Source organism: Lithobates pipiens, unplaced genomic scaffold (genome assembly GCF_037356315.1).
Source record: "Lithobates pipiens isolate NorthernLeopardFrog02 unplaced genomic scaffold, aLitPip1_a1.2 Scaffold_19, whole genome shotgun sequence".
NCBI classification, from domain to species: domain Eukaryota; kingdom Metazoa; phylum Chordata; class Amphibia; order Anura; family Ranidae; genus Lithobates; species Lithobates pipiens.
The window spans coordinates 581,654,545-581,672,429 of NW_027507764.1; the positions used below are offsets into that span (position 1 = coordinate 581,654,545).

At 47.0% G+C, this 17,885-nt stretch overlaps 1 protein-coding gene across 1 annotated transcript in view; it reads left to right on the forward strand.

Annotated features, from left to right (window-relative positions):
- FAM83H (family with sequence similarity 83 member H) overlaps positions 1-17,885 on the forward strand; it is a 114,883-nt gene that overhangs the window by 77,377 nt on the left and 19,621 nt on the right. Inside the window, exons 2-3 of the mRNA XM_077493482.1 lie at positions 11,548-12,036; positions 17,498-17,662. Of these exons, the coding sequence (XP_077349608.1) occupies positions 11,581-12,036; positions 17,498-17,662 (621 nt within the window). The 5' untranslated portion in view covers positions 11,548-11,580. The remainder of the gene's footprint in view (positions 1-11,547; positions 12,037-17,497; positions 17,663-17,885) is intronic.

Sequence of the window (17,885 nt, forward strand, 5' to 3'; positions counted from 1 at the left end):
GTGTAGCACCGGATGTAACTTTTACGGCTCTACCAACCATTGTTCATTTACATACCCATGCCCAGAGAGATTATTGCCTTGGAAAGTACAGCCCTATAAGAATCCGTTCATGGGCATGTTCGATTCAGCAAAATCATGAATGCGAACAGTCCTCAATTTGCTTGGACAGAGTCCCTGCATCTTGGACCTCTGTCCTGCCAATGCTCTTTCCCGGGCCATGTCCTGGGATCGCAGCATCAATTTTATCTGGGTTACTGGACATGCACAGTAACTTAAAAAGGCAATATTTGCAGGGATTGGGGGCATAAATGGGTGGCCCATACATATTTAGAGGTGGGGTTTGGGTTGGACTGTGGGTAGTTGGGCAGATTTTTTTTTGGAACTATTAGTAAGTTGTAGGGTGGAAATTAGGGCAATGTTGGGGTTTAGAGTGCTGTTTTGGGTTTGGGGCAAATTGGTGGTAGCTTTGCGGCAGATTCAAGAGGTTTTCTTTCTTTCAAATTGTTAAGTGTGGGGGCAGTCTTGTGGTTATGGGAGTGATCTGAGAGGTGTTAGGCAGATTGATGAATGTGAAGGCAAGTTTGGGGCTACGTGGGGCAAACTGAGTGATTTTTCATACAGATTGTGGGGTTTGAGGGACATAGATGGGAGTTGGTGTCAATCTCTGTGCTTCTGGATCATGCTGTGGGCTTTGGTGGACAGGCTGGGAGTTTTGGGGGCAGACTGTAGGGGTTGGGTGGGCAGACCAGAGGGTTAGGTTCAGACAATGGGGTTTAGGTTTAGACTGTTGGATTTAGGGTCAGATTGTGGGTCTTAGGGGGTCAGTCTGCAGTTTAAGGTCAGACTATACAATTCAGGGTCAAGCTGTGGCATTTAGGGCCTGACTGGGTTTTTGGGGACAAAATGTGGGGTTTGAGGGACAAATCAAGTAGTTAGGGGTCAGATAGTGAAGCTTAAGGTCAGCATGGGAGATTTGGAGGTTTTGGGGTCAGGCTTTTGGGTGTTGGATTGGCCTGTTGTGTTTAGGATCTCATTGAGTGGTATTGGGGCAGATTTGGGGTTTGGGTGGACAGACCAGAGGGTTTGGTTCAGAAAATTGGGGTCTAGGTTTAGACTGTGGGATTTAGGGTCAGATTGTGGGACTTGGTGGTCAGTCTGTGCAGTTCAAGGTCAGACTGTGCGATTCAGGCTCAAGCTTTTGTATTTGAGGGACAAATTGGGGGTTTTGGGGGCAAAATAGGGGGTGTGAGGAACAGATCAGGGAGTTAGGGGTTAGATAGGGAAACTTAAGGGCAGATTGTGGAATTTGGGGTCAGGCTATTGGGTGTTGGGAATGTGCTGTTGCGTTTAGGATCTCATGAAGTGACTTTGAGGCCAGACTATGGGTTGTTTGGGTGGGTTGTTGACGCGGGTGGTTGTGTTTAGAATCAGATTTAAGGGTTTTGAGGCATTTTTATGAAATCATTTTTGTCATGTTGTGTTACTGTTTTCTTGCAAGAAAAATGGGGATGGTCATTTTTTTACAGATGGCTCGTCCTCATTCCTGCCATTCTGCGCTAAATGACTGGCTGGTTTCGGCTCAGCCAGGACTCGCTCGGCTGCCAAGGGGCTCTTCTCACCTGACGTGCGATGCCTTAAAGGGACAGGCACCTCTGTTCTCCTCCTATGTTTTGTGTTGTGTCTAACACCACAGTTGAGAACTTTTCAATAATACTTTTTTTAGTTTGCGATAACCGTTAAATTTTCAAGACCAAGCTTTCTGGGCTAACCCGCCTCACTTTACGTATTGGATACATCATAGGAACCCTATGAATTGTCTGGGGTAGATCAGTTTTTAACCCCTCAGTCTTCATGCTTGGGAGCAACTCCTGGCACTCCATTGTTTATCCATCCTGGGGGTCACCGACAACTTACGGGCACATTATTTTTTTTCTTGCCTGATTTTTTTCCTCCGTATTTCGTCAGTTGGCAATACTGACCACCCATCTCTCCCAGCCATCTCTCCCTCTAGAAATCAAAACGCGTTGGTCCCACATGTAGCAATCGGGCAAGATTTGATTGTATGTCAAAAATATATTTTGTGACGTGTGTTAAGTGGTTCTAAATATATTATTGGTTATTTTTAAATCAGCCCTGTGGTTTTATGCAAGTTTTCGAAATGTAATTTGTTTTGGGTTTGTATATTTTTGTGGTGCCTAAAAGTCCAATTTTTTTTTTTTGGGACTTTTTTGGTTGTAGGTATCGTGCACAGTACTCCTCTGTGGTGTTGTAAGAACACTGATATGGCTACAATCAATATTGTCTGTGAATAAGTCGTGATTTTAAATCATTTTATGCAAGTTTTTTTACCAAAACGTATTTGTTTTATATTTATAGTGCCGAAAAATCCCCCTCCTCCCTTTTTTTTTTTTTTTTTTTTTTTTTTTTCTCTTTTTCTTTTTTTTTGGGGGTTGTACATATCATGGACAATACTCATCTGTGATGTTGTAAAAGCATTAATACAGAATACAGCTACAATCAATATTGTGCGTGGATAAGTCTATGTAACGGCGTTGTACGATTGAATAGTCTTTCTGTAGGTAAAGAGACTTCCATGACTAGGAGTCGGCCTTCATAGATGAGGCAGTCTTTAGTCACCCCACTGGTGACCCCTTTCTGCTTCCTGATTTATGTAGGCTTGTACAATTACTCCATGCATGTTACAATCCGCTGAGATCACGCGAGAACTTCTTTTGCGTTCCACCTATTTGTAAGGTGCACCAGTAGTGTATTTAGGTTTTGCGCTGCCCTAGGCCTGACTAAACTCATACACGCCCTAATTTAAATATGACCCACCCCTTCCTGTCAGGGCCACACCCCTTGCTGTTTAAGACCCACCCTGAAATTTTTCGAGTGGGGACACTAGTTCGGGGGGGGTGGGAGGGAGGGGAATGGATATGGATTCCCTTAATTTTACATAGATTTCCTCTCACTTCCTGTTTGGCTATGGGGCAGGAAGTGAAGGGAAATCTCTGCAATGGGACAGGGATGGTAAAAAATAAACTGACAGGGGCTATAACCCTCCCTTACGTTATCCAAAATTGGGGGAGAAAAAAAAAGTGTTGCCTATAGTTCTACTTTAAGCACACTTTTCTGATAATTTTATGGAGAGGACTAAGAAGATATAACCATGCCAATGGTGCAGCAGAAAACATATAGCACAGTAAGGAAGGTTTGTGGTCCAGGATGAGAGGACGGTCAAAATTCGTAGCAGCCCCCCCCCACAGTTGCAGAATGCCGACCGGCTGCATACTGGAAGCGGTGCGGCCGCTTTATGGGGGCGCTAGACTAATTTGCCTCTCAGCCCAGTCCGCTTCATAAGACTGGCGCTACACTAGCAGTGTAGCGCAAGCTGGCAGGGACTCTTTCCGTGCTGCCCCCCTGCAAAGTGCTGCCCTAGGCCTGGGCCTTGACGGCCTAGGCCTGGATGATTCTCATGTGTGTCTGTCTTAAAAAGTCAAAAGCGGGAAAGAAAGAGGGTTGTGAGATGACACTAGATGGAGGGGGGGGGGTGGGGGATTTTTCTCTCCGGCAAGACTGAATAGTTTTCTATTTTCAGCATTAAAAGTAAAAAGATTGAGCATGCAGAGTTTTTGTCATTCCTGACATAGTGACTGAGCAGGGTGCGCTCCGTCCGCTCGTCCATCACCATATACCTTCCACCTTTCTGAGATGGGAATGAGGGACACCTATTGGTAAAAGTATGCAGGCATAAGCCACGCCCCTGCCACGCCCCCTTAAAAATTGTACAAAAGAAATTGATTGGTTAAACCCACAAGTGCCCTTTTTCCTTTTTAAGGGTTGAATGTCAGAAGGCAAAGTACCTTTCACAGCTGAGGCTCTTGATGGAGGTTCCTATACCCTGATTCCCGAATGCTGGGCCGGTTTTGAGCCCACAGATTCTGCTCGCTTGTTTCCCCAAGAATAATTATACAGACTGACCACTTGGGGTCCTTCTCCTTCATAAATAATCACCATACAAATAATACCCTACTAACATGACTAATATTAATAGTAAAGTGAATAGATATTTTAAAAATAGATTCTGTCAGCCAGCATTTTTTTTAACCATTGCTGTGTTTTATTTTTTTATTTTTTTTAATGAAAGATGAATTTTAATAACGAGTCCACTTTTTTCTTCTCCGTCATTTGGGACTTTCTCTTTTGTAAATATTTACCTACACATTTATAACTCTAAATAAGACATGTATTATATAAATAAGAAATATTTATCTGTGGGATTCTTTCCCTTCCTTCCCATGTCCATTTTTCGTGAATCTTATGTATATCTCGTCATTAGAAGCCGATTCCTCCTTCTCCTCCTCCTCCTTCTCCTCCTCCTCCTCCTCGTCCTCGTCCTCGTCCTCCACGTCCTCGTCCTCGTCCTCCTCCTCCTCCTCCTCCTTTCAGATTCCCTGCAGTTTTCATAGTGCAGCAATGCTGAAAATGCCCAGTGGTTTGCTATCGGCAGTCGTTTGTCACATTAGTCACAATGTTACATTGAACGTAAAAATAAGAAATATCTCAGGTATGTTTTTCATCCTGCAGATTCTCCGGGTGACACTTGTGATGTTTGTGACTCAAAACAAATTCTTTTCAGTAAAAGTTGTATTGTTTCTGTTGGACAATCTACAGAATGATTTATATATAAAATGTATCAAAAGGTCAGGTTAAGAATTATGTCATTTATTTGGTTTACTGTAAAGGGACCGGCCTGCGGTCCTCTCCGTGTACGGACATCCTACACTAATAGTAAGTGAATGCTGTTCACTGTAACTACTCATTGGTAAAGAATTATTGCTCTAGGTACTCCTTATTAACTGTATTTCTTTTTTTCTGGCAGTTATAATTTTTAAGGGGTCTCCACCATCCCTGCATTGAATTCCTGGGTCTAAACGCCAATTACCATTATGAAGGATTCCGATTAGCCTTTGTAATTTCTTGGGTCTAAAAACCTGGTGTGTGTGTGTGTGTGTGTGTGTATAATGAGGAGTTCCCATCATCCCTGTGCTCATTCTGAGGAGTTCCCACCATCATTATGCCGAGTTCCCGGGTCTATACACCTGCTGTGTCCATTATGAGAGGTTCCCACCATCCCTGTGCCGAGTTCCCATGTCTGTACACCAGCTGTGCCCATTATGAGGGGTTCCCACCATCCTTGTGTTGAGTTCCCATTTCTGTACACCTGCTGTGCCTATTAAGTGGGGTTCCCACCATCCCTGTGCTGAGTTCCCGGGTCTGTACACCTGCTGTGCCCATTATGAGGGGTTCCCACCATCCCTGTGCCGAGTTCCCATGTCTGTACACCAGCTGTGCCCATTATGAGGGGCTCCCACCATCCTTGTGCTGGGTTCCCAAGTCTGTACACCTGCTGTGCCTATTAAGTGGGGTTCCCACCATCCCTGTGCTGAGTTCCCGGGTCTGTACACCTGCTGTGCCCATTATGAGGGGTTCCCACCATCCCTGTGCCGAGTTCCCATGTCTGTACACCAGCTGTGCCCATTATGAGGGGTTCCCACCATCCTTGTGTTGAGTTCCCATTTCTGTACACCTGCTGTGCCTATTAAGTGGGGTTCCCACCATCCCTGTGCTGAGTTCCCGGGTCTGTACACCCGCTGTGCCCATTATGAGGGGTTCACACCATCCCTGTGCTGAGTTCCCAGGTCTGTACACCCCCTGTGCCCATTATGAGGGGTTCCCACCATCCCTGTGCTGAGTTCCACCACGCCACAGTGGGTTGGATTGTGTGGAGGCCCTCAAGTTTGAAGGGTCCTTCAGGGTGACTGTAAGGCCCCTTTCACACGGGACGGATCAGTAATGATCCGCCCCGTGATGATCCGCTCACTCAGCGGGAATCACTCCGTTGTCCCCGCTGAGCCGGCGGCGGACAGGGCGGTCTCCCTCTATGAGGATCGGATGAGCGCGGACCGTCTGTCCGTGTTCATCCGATCCGCTCTGCAGACGGATAGAAAAATAGGATTTTCCTCCGTCTGCGGAGGCGGACAATAGCGGGTGTCTGCGGATGTTCATCCGCAGACACCCGCTATCCCATAGGAATGCATGTATGTCCGTATTTCATCCGCAAACGGATGGATGAAATACAGACATACTGTCCGCATGTGTGAAAGGGGCCTAATGTGAGGAGAAGGGATGGTTATGGTGGGAGGGTTGGTTTGGAAATTGCTGAGCTTAACGAAAATTCAGAAAAAAATAACATTGTTCTAGTGCTGAGATATTATTGCCCCTCCACCAGATATGTTTGTCCGGAGTCGTGCTGGGCCAGAAGTCCATCTTCCCACCGGTTTGTACAATCTGATGCGCTGCCTCCATTTTCTGCTGCATTTACAGAGACGTGGCTTGCTGTGAGTGTGCTGGGCGCGGCCGTGTCGGTATTTATATAAGCCGTGTGTCAGAATGCAGACTGCAATGTGCTCTTAAATTCCATTCATAAATGAACTGCTTGTAAACCGCGTCCACACCCCACCAGCTCCGCACACCTGAAATCGGGCCCCGCTCACCTGCCAGACAGGTCTGGGATTATGCGCGCTCTGCCCCAGCATGCCTCTGTCCTTCGGGGCATCATGGCTGCCCTCTGAAGATGAGCGATGCAATGTCATGAAGATACTGTTTAAAGAGAAAAAAAAAAAGTAATATTTAATTTTTTAATAATGCGGTAAAAACATCGGGACATGTATGTAGTATAATTGAGCTCAGCCCAAGCTGGTCTGTCTGTATGTGGTTAGATTGGAGCCTATACTAGTGGCAAGACCGCGCTTCTATAGTGTATGGAGACCCTGACAGTGAATGTCTCTTATTTGCGTTCTTTTTATCTGGTAAATATATAATTGAAAGCTTTTTGGTGTATCAGTTCAATGAGTAAAAAAAAAAACAATTATCTAATCTAGTGAGCTGACAATGGTTCACCGAAATCTTAAACCATGTTATCAGCCCTGCCTTAGGTCTTTCAGGGGAACTAGAGACCATCTCCCCCCTATGTTATGGTGAGGGGAGGTCTTCTATGCTCCTGTCCTTAGGGTGACAACACTCTATAGATAACAGCGCAGTGAGTGAGCGTTGTCACCCTAGGACAGGAAGGGTGGTGTTATGAAAATAAAGGTGTGCTCTAAACCAGGGGGTCGGCAAACGACCCTTTGCTTGCCTTTTCCTTCCTCTGACACCAAACTCAGCACACTATTCCTCCCACTGACCCCAATGATGGGGTACCATTCCTCCCACTGACCCCAACGATGGGGTACCATTCCTCCCACTGACCCCAACGATGGGGTACCATTCCTCCCACTGACCCCAACGATGGGGTACCATTCCTCCCACTGACCCCAACGATGGGGTACCATTCCTCCCACTGACCCCAACGATGGGGTACTATTCCTCCCACTGACCCCAACGATGGGGTACTATTCCTCCCACTGACCCCAACGATGGGGTACTATTCCTCCCACTGACCCCAACGATGGGGTACTATTCCTCCCACTGACCCCAACGATGGGGTACTATTCCTCCCACTGACCCCAACGATGGGGTACTATTCCTCCCACTGACCCCAACGATGGGGTACTATTCCTCCCACTGACCCCACAATGGGGTACAATTCCTCCCACTGACCCCAACGATGGGGTACTATTCCTCCCACTGACCCTGACAATGGGGCATTATTCCTCTCACTGACACCCAATGATGGGGCACTATTTCTTCCACTGACCCCCAACATGGGGGCACTATTCCTCCCACTGACCCCCAACGATGGGGCACTATTTCCTCCCACTGACCCCCAAACGATGGGGCACTATTTCCTCCACTGACCCCCAATGATGGGGCACTATTCCTTCCACTGACCCCCAAACGATGGTGCACTATTTCCTCCACTGACCCCCAATGATGGGGCACTATTTCCTCCCACTGACCCCCAATGATGGGGGCCACTGTTCCTCCCACTGACCCCAACGATGGGGCCACTGTTCCTCCCACTGACCCCAACGATGGGGCCACTGTTCCTCCCACTGACCCCAACGATGGGGCCACTGTTCCTCCCACTGACCCCAACGATGGGGCCACTGTTCCTCCCACTGACCCCAACGATGGGGCCACTGTTCCTCCCACTGACCCCAACGATGGGGCCACTGTTCCTCCCACTGACCCCAACGATGTAATTTTATTTTATCCCACCGACTCCAACGACGCAATTTTATTTTATCCCACTGACCCCAACGACGTAATTTTATTTTATCCCACCGACCCCAACGACGTAATTTTATTTTATCCCACCGACCCCAACGACGTAATTTTATTTTATCCCACTGACCCCAACGACGTAATTTTATTTTATCCCACTGACCCCAACGACGTAATTTTATTTTATCCCACTGACCCCAACGACGTAATTTTATTTTATCCCACTGACCCCAACGACGTAATTTTATTTTATCCCACTGACCCCAACGACGTAATTTTATTTTATCCCACTGACCCCAACGACGTAATTTTATTTTATCCCACTGACCCCAACGACGTAATTTTATTTTATCCCACTGACCCCAACGACGTAATTTTATTTTATCCCACTGACCCCAACGACGTAATTTTATTTTATCCCACTGACCACCAAGCCGATGGCTTTTTTTACTTCCACTTGCCACAGTCTGGCCCCCCTTAAAGTGGTTGTAAACCTCTACAACACACTTTGACCTACAGGTAAGCCTAGATTAAGGCTTACCTGTAGGTCCAAGAAATATCTCCTAAACCTACACGTTTTAGGAGATATTTGCCGAAAGACAGGCACCGCGGTCAACGGTGATATGCCGCGAGTGTTGGCTCCTGTGCGCATGCGCAGGAGTGACGTCATCGCAGCTTCGCCGAATGACAGCGGCGGAGCTGCGAGACCCACCGAGAAGATGGATGCGCCGGACTACAGGGGACAGCGGTGACATCGCTGGCTCCTGTGTCAGGTAAGTGACACATAATGGACTACTATGTGATGCATAGTAGTCCATTATGCTTTACCTTTGCAGGGAATGAAGGAGGAAGTAAACTCATCAGGGTTTACTTCCTCTTTAAAGTCTGAAGGACAGTAAACTGTCCCTTTGCTTCAAAATTTTGCAAACGCCTGCTCTTAACTCCGGCTCTTCCACACTCACCACTGCAGATACATTTTTCTTTCTAAATGGACTATATTTATTCGGTCTCTCTCGCAACAAAAATTGATGATACAAGACTTTGTGTATTTCAAAGCACAGGGGCCTAATAAAAAAAGGATCACATGATCCTTTTTTATTAGGCCCACTGGGTCTCTGTATGGCGTGGTGGGCATTTGATAGTGGAGGAACAGCGATGGGAGATGACGGTATTCCAGCTTGTGGAACCCAAATGTAGTGACGAAGATGGTACCATTTTTTTCTTTTTACTCCAATAGAAGTGATAGCCATTCCATGGGGTGGGATTTCTGGGTGCTGATAAAAGCTGTGTTAGGGGTCAGGGTGTGGACGCCGTGAATTGATCCAGGCGCAATTTGCAAGCCAGAGGAATGTTCTGATTTCTCTCTCCGGCGTTTGCATAATACTGAATACTGTTTATTCAGCAGAGCAGCAATTAGGACGAACTGTAACCATTCTTTTCCAGTCCTAAGTAAATATTTTATAACAGCCAAACCCGACACTTCCCGCAGACTCTTTAAGTTGATGATATTTCAGGAATATTGGCGTGGTTCAAATAAACCAGCATCACCGCTTGTTAAATAGGCAGCACAAAGCATACCAGTGTTATATTTATAGCAGTGAAGATGATCATAGACTTGGAGAGCCAAGAAAAGTATGGCGTCTCCTTGGGCTGGTTCTTTACTAAAGAGAAGCACTGTAGTCGAGCAAGGGGGCCCCATTTGTAGAAAAGCGGCGGCAGGAGGGGAACCAAATAGAGACCGCACCAGCCATGTTTGGCTAGGATTTCCAATTGTTTTGTTCTTCGAAAGCATTTTGGGGTTGTTCCTCATAGTTATTGGACCATCACCCGGTGTCAGACAATCCTCAATGGATATGGGCTTCATAACTCAAAGCATTAGTCAGAATTCTTTCAAGTAGAAACGGAGCAGTTAAGCCTTCTTTGATTGAAGGTTGTCTGGTTAGATTGCTTGGAAGCACGCTCAAATACTAGGCCTGTCCATTGGGTGTAGCAGTAGTGGGTTGGGGATGAATAGGGGGGTTGAACGCAAAAAACTATCCAGGTAGGGCAAACCCTTTTTTCACAATAAAGTAGTACAGGAGGCAGGAGGTACTTCTGTAACTCCATGAAATTGTACTGTGTATTGGCCAGCTAGTGCAATGGTCTCCAAACTGTGGCTTGGGCCAGACGCAGCCCTTTGCTTGCTTTTATCCAGACTTTGGGGTACTGTTCCATACACTGACACAAACAATGGGACATAATTCCTGTCACTGACACCAATAATGGGGCATTATTCCTCCCACTGATGCCATCAAAAGGGCACAATTCCTTCTATTGATACCTCTGTTGGGCCACTATTGCTCCCAATGACATCAACAATGGGGGCTTTTCTTCCTGCAGACACCAACGATGGGGCAGAATTTCTCCTGACGCCATTATGGCAGCATTTCTTTCATCAACACCAGTGATGAGTTAATTTTCCTCCAGCTGACACTAACATTAGGGCATTATGCCTCCAACTGACACCAACATTGGGCACCATTTCTTTTACTGACATCAACGATGGGGTATTAGTCCTCCCACTGTCACCAAATATAGGGTCAGGACATTTTCTACTCCCACTGGCCCTAGTCTGACCCCCCTAAAGTCTGAAGTAAACTGGCCCTTTGTGTAGAAAGTTTGTAGACCCCTCAGCTAGTGTATTGTACTTGCAGATAGTGTCACATAATCCCCATCCCTATCTTAAAGTGGTTGTAAACCCTTACAACCAACTTTGACCTACAGGTAAGCCTAGATTAAGGCTTACCTGTAGGTCCAAGAAATATCTCCTAAACCTATATGGTTTAGGAGATATTTACCCGAAGACAGGCACCGCTGTCTACGGCGCATGCACCGTAGACAGGGCCGGGCAGGCCGCGGCGATATGCCGCGAGTGTCGGCTCCCGTGCTCATGCGCGGGAGTGACATCATCGAGGCTCCTGCAAATCACAGCTTCATGACCTCATGACCAGTTTCAGGAAAGTTCAACCTGTTTTCTATATTTTTTAAGAAAGGATGTCAAGATGGCCCACTACCAACACTTTGAATCATTTAATTTCTAGAAACTGTTCCTGTGTGTACCAGCATTCCGACACTATTGGCCTCTGGTTGGCTGGCTGGGTATATTGGATATAGTGGTTCCTCGGGAGCCCGAAAGCTTTACTATGTGATGATACTTGTGTAGATGCCTACATCCATTCAATCACTTACTGGGAATTTTGGTACATTTTGTATTTGGTTAGTTGGAGGTATTTCCTAGTGCTATAGGGTACTAAACTGTATTTTGTATTTTTTTTCCAGGTCCCGTCTCTCCCCTCCCTCTGGTGTAGAGCCATGGCACGACGCTCCCAGAGCTCCTCCCAAGGAGACAACCCTTTGGACCCCAACTACCTCCCCCCGCACTACAAGGAGTATTATCGTATCGCTATTGATGTCCTGACTGAAGAGGGTCCCACAGGCTATGAGCGTTTCATCACTGATGAGGGGGCTCCTGACTTTCTATGCCCCTCTGAAGTTGACCACATTTCCAAAACCCTTCAGAGACCCCCGGAGCCCACCCAGGAAAGCATGTACACAGACTCTGCCTACGGCACGCAGGATGATGCTGATGGTTCTTCAGGGACCTACTGGCCCATGCACTCCGACACCGCTGCTCCAGAGCTGGATCTTGGCTGGCCAACCATCTATGGATTTCAGGGGACAGAGGTGACAACACTAATACATCCAGCACCCTCGGAAAGCCCCACCATCAAAGAGGAGGTGCGCAGGATGATCCGTTCTGCCCAGCAGGTAGGAAAAAACGATAAACATGAAAAGCATTAATGATAACCACTTTGTTCCATGTTTAAATACTTTCTACATAAGTTTAGCATGGAGTATAAACCATCTTCTATATGGAAAGTGTGACCTTCTATCCTCACAAGACTCTAGAACAATGAAGGCATTTCAGTGTGGTCCTGATGATACTTGGGATTTGGGGATCTTAGGAATTCAGTACTTTGCAATCCATGGAGTACACAGGGAATTCCAGGAGGAGAAAGAGCAAAGGAAAAGGAAAGGCCCACCCGGTATGTACAAACGGAAAAGGGGTGCTTGTCATAAGAGGTGGTACTTTCACATCTTGTGTGTGAGGGTATAAATGTGAGTCTATGCCTCATGGAGACTTGAGGGTAAGAATTCAGTAAGAGGAGGACATGCACGTGATGGCACTTATTGGAGAAGAACAGGGGCCTCCAAACCTTCTCAACACAAGGGCAAGTTTATTGTGTTTCAAACAATTGGGTGGGGGGGTTTGGGGGTGGATTTGTGCACTCTGGCCAGCGGGAGTAGAAAATTCTCTGATGTTGGTGGAAGTAAATATAGCCTCAGGATTGGTGGTCAGTAGGAGTGAAAAATAAAATTGGCTTGTGCCTGTGGTCAGTAGGAGGAGGAGTAGCGCCCCTTTTGTTGGTATTAGTGGGAGCTGGGCCGTAGACCATTTTTTGTTCTGGGGGGGGGGGATCAGCAGCAGGTACTAAGTAAAAGTCTTTTTAAATAAAACAAATTTGCGCCAAAATTTTAAAGACTGGAAAAGGAAAAAACGATATGTGTTGCCACTAGTAAGCAATCGCATCCTGTAGAAAATCGAAAATTCCTTCTTCAAGTTTTTATGAACGCTGTTGTCCACTATTAGTGTCCAAACTGAATAGGTGCAAATTGAGTGTGCTGCCTACCTACAAGAAGATGGTGCCCCATGCACCATGTCAGACAGAGCACTGCCTGACTTTTTTAACTTTTACAGATAAAAAAAAAACCTCATTCAAATTGCACCCCCCATTGCAATCTGCAGTGGGTGTCCGTGCTATCTTAAAGTGGTTGTAAACCCCCCCCCCCCCCCCCCCCCCCAAAAAAAAAAAAAACGTGCAAGACAAAGACATAATAAGCTAGTATGCATAGCATACTAGCTCATTATTAATTACTCGCCTTAGATTTTAACCCCCCGCAGCGGGCCTCGTACACCGCTCCGGCCGGCAACATTGCTCCCAGGAGTTACTTCCGGGGTATCGCGGGCTCTGCTGTGATTGGCCGGACCCGCGCGGGAGCCGCCAGTAATGGCGCACTAACTGAAGCAACGCAAGAACGTGCTATTGCTTCAGTGCTCATGTTCCGATGACAACGGCACATGCAGATACAGAGGATATCTCCTAAACAGTGCAGGGTTAGGAGATATCAGGGGTAGCTATAGGTAAGCCTTATAGGCTTATCTGTAGCAAAAAGTGGTTGTAATGGGTTTACAACCACTTTAACGACACCCCAAGCTAAGGTCGCAAAACAGTGTGTTTGCCTGCACCAGATCACATTCACAAACCAGTTGCAGTGCGTTTCCAAAATTGGTGTATGCATGACTTCGGCGCGATTTGAGCCCATTCAAAATGAATGGGCCTTGATTGCACCGCAATCAACACAGTAAGCCTGCTTTCACACTATAGTTTGCTTGTAAATCGTACAGGAACTGCACTGCATTCCTGTGGAATTCACATGCGATTCTGTGTGGTGTGATCTGAGCCCATTTTGAATGGGCTGAATCGCACCACATCGCACCAAAGAAGTGCAGGCTCTTTTTTTTTTTTTTTTTTTTTTTTTTTTTTAAATAACCAATGTGATCTGGTTCAGACAAACGCTGCATTTGCGACCTTCTTTTGGGGATTTGTTAACTTTGAATTGACACCTGCAGCAGATCAAAAACACAGTGCGGTTGCAATGCAGCACGGAAACGCACAGGGAGCACAGCGTTTTCCTGTGCCACTTATGTATGAACCAGGGGTAAAACAGGGCCAAGGCATGCCACTGAGGGAAGCAGAAAGTCCAGCCTGGCTCTGGCATTGGCAGACATGTTTTGGTGCCAACTGATGAATCAATAAGCAGGTGAGCACCACAACAAGCTTGCCAGTGCCAAGCTGGACTGTCAGTAACACAAGCAATAGAAAACTCAGCTTAGCCTCAGTCAACTGTCAGTAACGCAAGCAATGCAAAATTTAACCCAGACAGCCTCAATCACTTACTTTTGTCAGTTGCAACACAGAATCACAGACAGTCTCTCCCTGACTCACGATTACCTAGTACAGTGATGGCGAACCTTGGCACCCAGATGTTTTGGAACTACATTTCCCATGATGCTCAGCTACACTGCAGAGTGCATGAGCATCATGGGAAATGTAGTCCCAAAACATCTGGCATGCCAAGGTTCGCCATCACTGACCTAGTATGAACAGCAGGTCTGAGCAGTGGTAAGTCTGAGGACGCTCTCTGAGACTAGGCCAGAGAGAAAGAGGGCCATACCTGGACAGAACAACAGCAGTTCATCCATGTGGGGGGCCCGCAGCTACACAGCACTTTACAAGGACTCTGCGCTCATGGGGCCCAGGCAAAGCTCCTTTCACAAGCCCAAGGTGAGAGTGCCACTGCAAGCCAACGGGAATACATGGTGTGTAGTGGGCAAGACTACACGCACCGCCGGCTTCCACTGTGCTGCCTGGTGATAGATCTGTCAGCCTTCAGCCCGAGCCAGATAGAACGGCCTGTGCAGTGTACTACAACATGCGTGCGGGTATACCTAATTATATTGCATTATTACACTCTGTGTGCCACTGACTGCAGTGCTGCCTGTTGCTGGTGCGATGTGTGGCTACAGGGCAGGGACACTATGCATTTCATTTTGGTCTTGGGGGGGGGGGGGGGGGGTTTGAACACCCCTGACCTCCCCCCCTTATCTACGCCCCCTAAATGGGAGGCATAATGCCCAATTGTTGGTATCAGTGGCAGGAATAGTGCCCCATCATTCGTGTCAGGTGAAGGAATAGTGCCCCATTGTTGGTGAAATTTGGAGGAATAGTGCCCCTCCATTGTTGTTGTTTGTGGGAGGAAACATGCCCCATTGTTGGTGTCAATAGTAGGAATTGTGCCCCACTGTTGGTGTTAATGGTAAGAATTATGCCCCACTATTGGTGTCAGTGGGAGGAATGGTGCCTCATTGTAGAAGTCGGTCAAAAGAAATTAAGCTCCATCGTTGGTGTCAATGGGAGCAATAGGCCTTCATACCAGTGGGCGGAATAGTGCCCCAGGGGCCTGTGGATAAAGGCAAGCCGTAGCAGCAGGACCGTAGTTTGGAAACCACTGGACTAGAACAATTAATTTCTGAGCGATTGAAGAGGACACTACTACCCTCAGGAGCTCTTTCCCAATGCAGAGCATTCCTCAGAACACTAGACACATTCTAATTGTGCAATCCACAGATATCATCATCATCATCATCATCATCATCATCATCATCATCGCTCCACAGCTCTAGATGATGTTCCACTTTTGGTGGGTTTGACTTCTAATCTCATGACAGCTGGGTTTGATGATAGAAAGTGGGTTGCACATTGAGCCTCCACTCTCTGAAGCACCTCTGCATCTTATCCTTCTGGAGATTCCTCAACATTGGGCCCCGAGGCTTCTTCCTTTCTGCCTTCAATGTAAATCTTGACCATATATTGTGAGGACCAACATATCTATGGGGAAGGGGTCTTCTATCCATGCAAGCTTTGACCAGCCAAAAATCTTGTGTTTCTAAGGCAGCCGTGGATTTGAAGCTCATCATTGGGTTTCGTGGTTTTCAGCCATGATGCTTAAGGCCCAACTTAACTTTCAGGTTGCGTTCACACCTGAGCGTTTTTCAGGCACAAAGTTTTTTGCCGCGATTTTGTACAGGTCAAAAGGTCACCAATGTAAAAAGCAGAGAAAAACGCCTGTAATCTGCCTAAAAAAAATAAATAAGCTCATATACTTTTTTGAGCTTCAGGTGTTTTGCTTAAAGCGGAGGTCCACCCTAAAGTGGACCTTCCACTCATTGGAATCCTCCCCCCCTCCGGCGCCACAATTGGCACCTTTCAGGGGGAGGGGGGTGCAGGTACCTGTACAGTACAGGTATCTGCACCCACTTCCTGGATAGCTCTCTGCGGAAAGGGGCGTAGATTATGCCCCTTTCCAAAAGTCCCCCGCTGCCTGCTGGGAAACATACAGATCCCAGAGGCAGCGGGTCCATCCTCATTGCGCAGCGCGACTCGCGCATGCGCAGTAGGGAACCGGGAAATGAAGCCGAAAGGCTCCATTTCCTGATTCCCATACCCAAGATGGCGGCGGCAGGACCCGACAGACGACCTAGAGATCGGCTTCGGGTGCCGACATCGCAGGCGCGCTGGACAGGTAAGTGTCACTATTTTAAAAGTCAGCAGCTGCAGTATTTGTAGCTGCTGGCTTTTAAAAAAAAAAAAAAAACGCGGACTCCCGGCGGACTCCCGCTTTAAGGTGACAAAACACTCAGATGTCAACAGGTGCCATTGAAATGAATGGGATTTTGCTTGTTGGGTGCTTTTCAGGCGTTTTTTTTTTTCCGGGCGTTTTAGGAGCTGAAAACGCTCAGGTGTGAGTGCAGCCTCAATCTACTAAATACCTTCCAAGTGCAGCAAAACAAAAGGTGTTCAAAATCTTACAGCTCATTTAGCAGCCACAAGCCTGAATAGAGAAACCTGTCCCGTGCCAGCCTACTGCAGAGAAAGGACCCTTGCTCTCTGTGAGGAAGCAGTGGTATCTCTGCAAAGATCTGACATACCCCCCTGCTGAGCCAGAGCTAGATTTCGCCAAGCTTTGCTTTGACTGCTGTGTAAAAAAAAAAAAAACAGCAGAATCAAAACTGCAACATGTTGGATATAGAGCAGTGAGCACAGTACAAAGGGATGAAATCCTAATGCAATGATGCATCTGTGATGTGATCAAGGGACCCCATGTGTACACCCCGAATGTGGTCAGACTGGATTGGAAAAATATATTTTAGAGGCCTGACAGTGTAGTTTGATTAAGATTCTTTCTCTAAAGATCTGCAGAACATTGCTCCATCCCATCTACCACCTCAAAGATGCATGCTGATATATCTGACAGACTATTGCGTCACTGACCTCTCTAGAAATCTGCAGAACATTTCTCCATCCCATCTCCCTCCCTCCTGACAGGTTCATATTGATATATTGTGCAGATTATCCCATCACTGCCCTATCTAGAGATCTGTAGTGCGTATTGATATAGTCTGCTTCTAGCGTTCCTGTATTTGTATTTCCTATAATGTCATTGTTAGGCTTGTGTTTTTCAACACTCCTGCTGATCTAAGCCCATGTAATGATAATGGATGATGATGGCGCTGTTGGTGTCTAATGGTATTAATCTTCCTCTGCAGGTCATTGCGATCGTAATGGACGTTTTCACCGATGTGGACATCCTCTCCGACCTGCTGGATGCGGCCGCCCGCCGTGTCCCCGTCTACATCATCCTGGACAAGATGAACTCTGAGCACTTCTTGGAGACGGCCTTCAAGTGCCGGGTCAACCTGAACGTTGTAGAGGTGAGCCCCACCGTCCCTTCTCCGTGACCCCCCCCCCACGCTTATCCAGACCAGATCTGTGTGTGTGGGCTGATTGAACCATAGGATGGGCAGATGACTCCGCTCTGCAACCAATTCTGTTTTGGATGGAGTGGGGGGTTGAAACCTCTGTCAGGCTTTTGTTCTGAATGGGGATTTTCTTGTTTTCCTAGTGACCACCATCATTGGGATCATAAGTTTTATA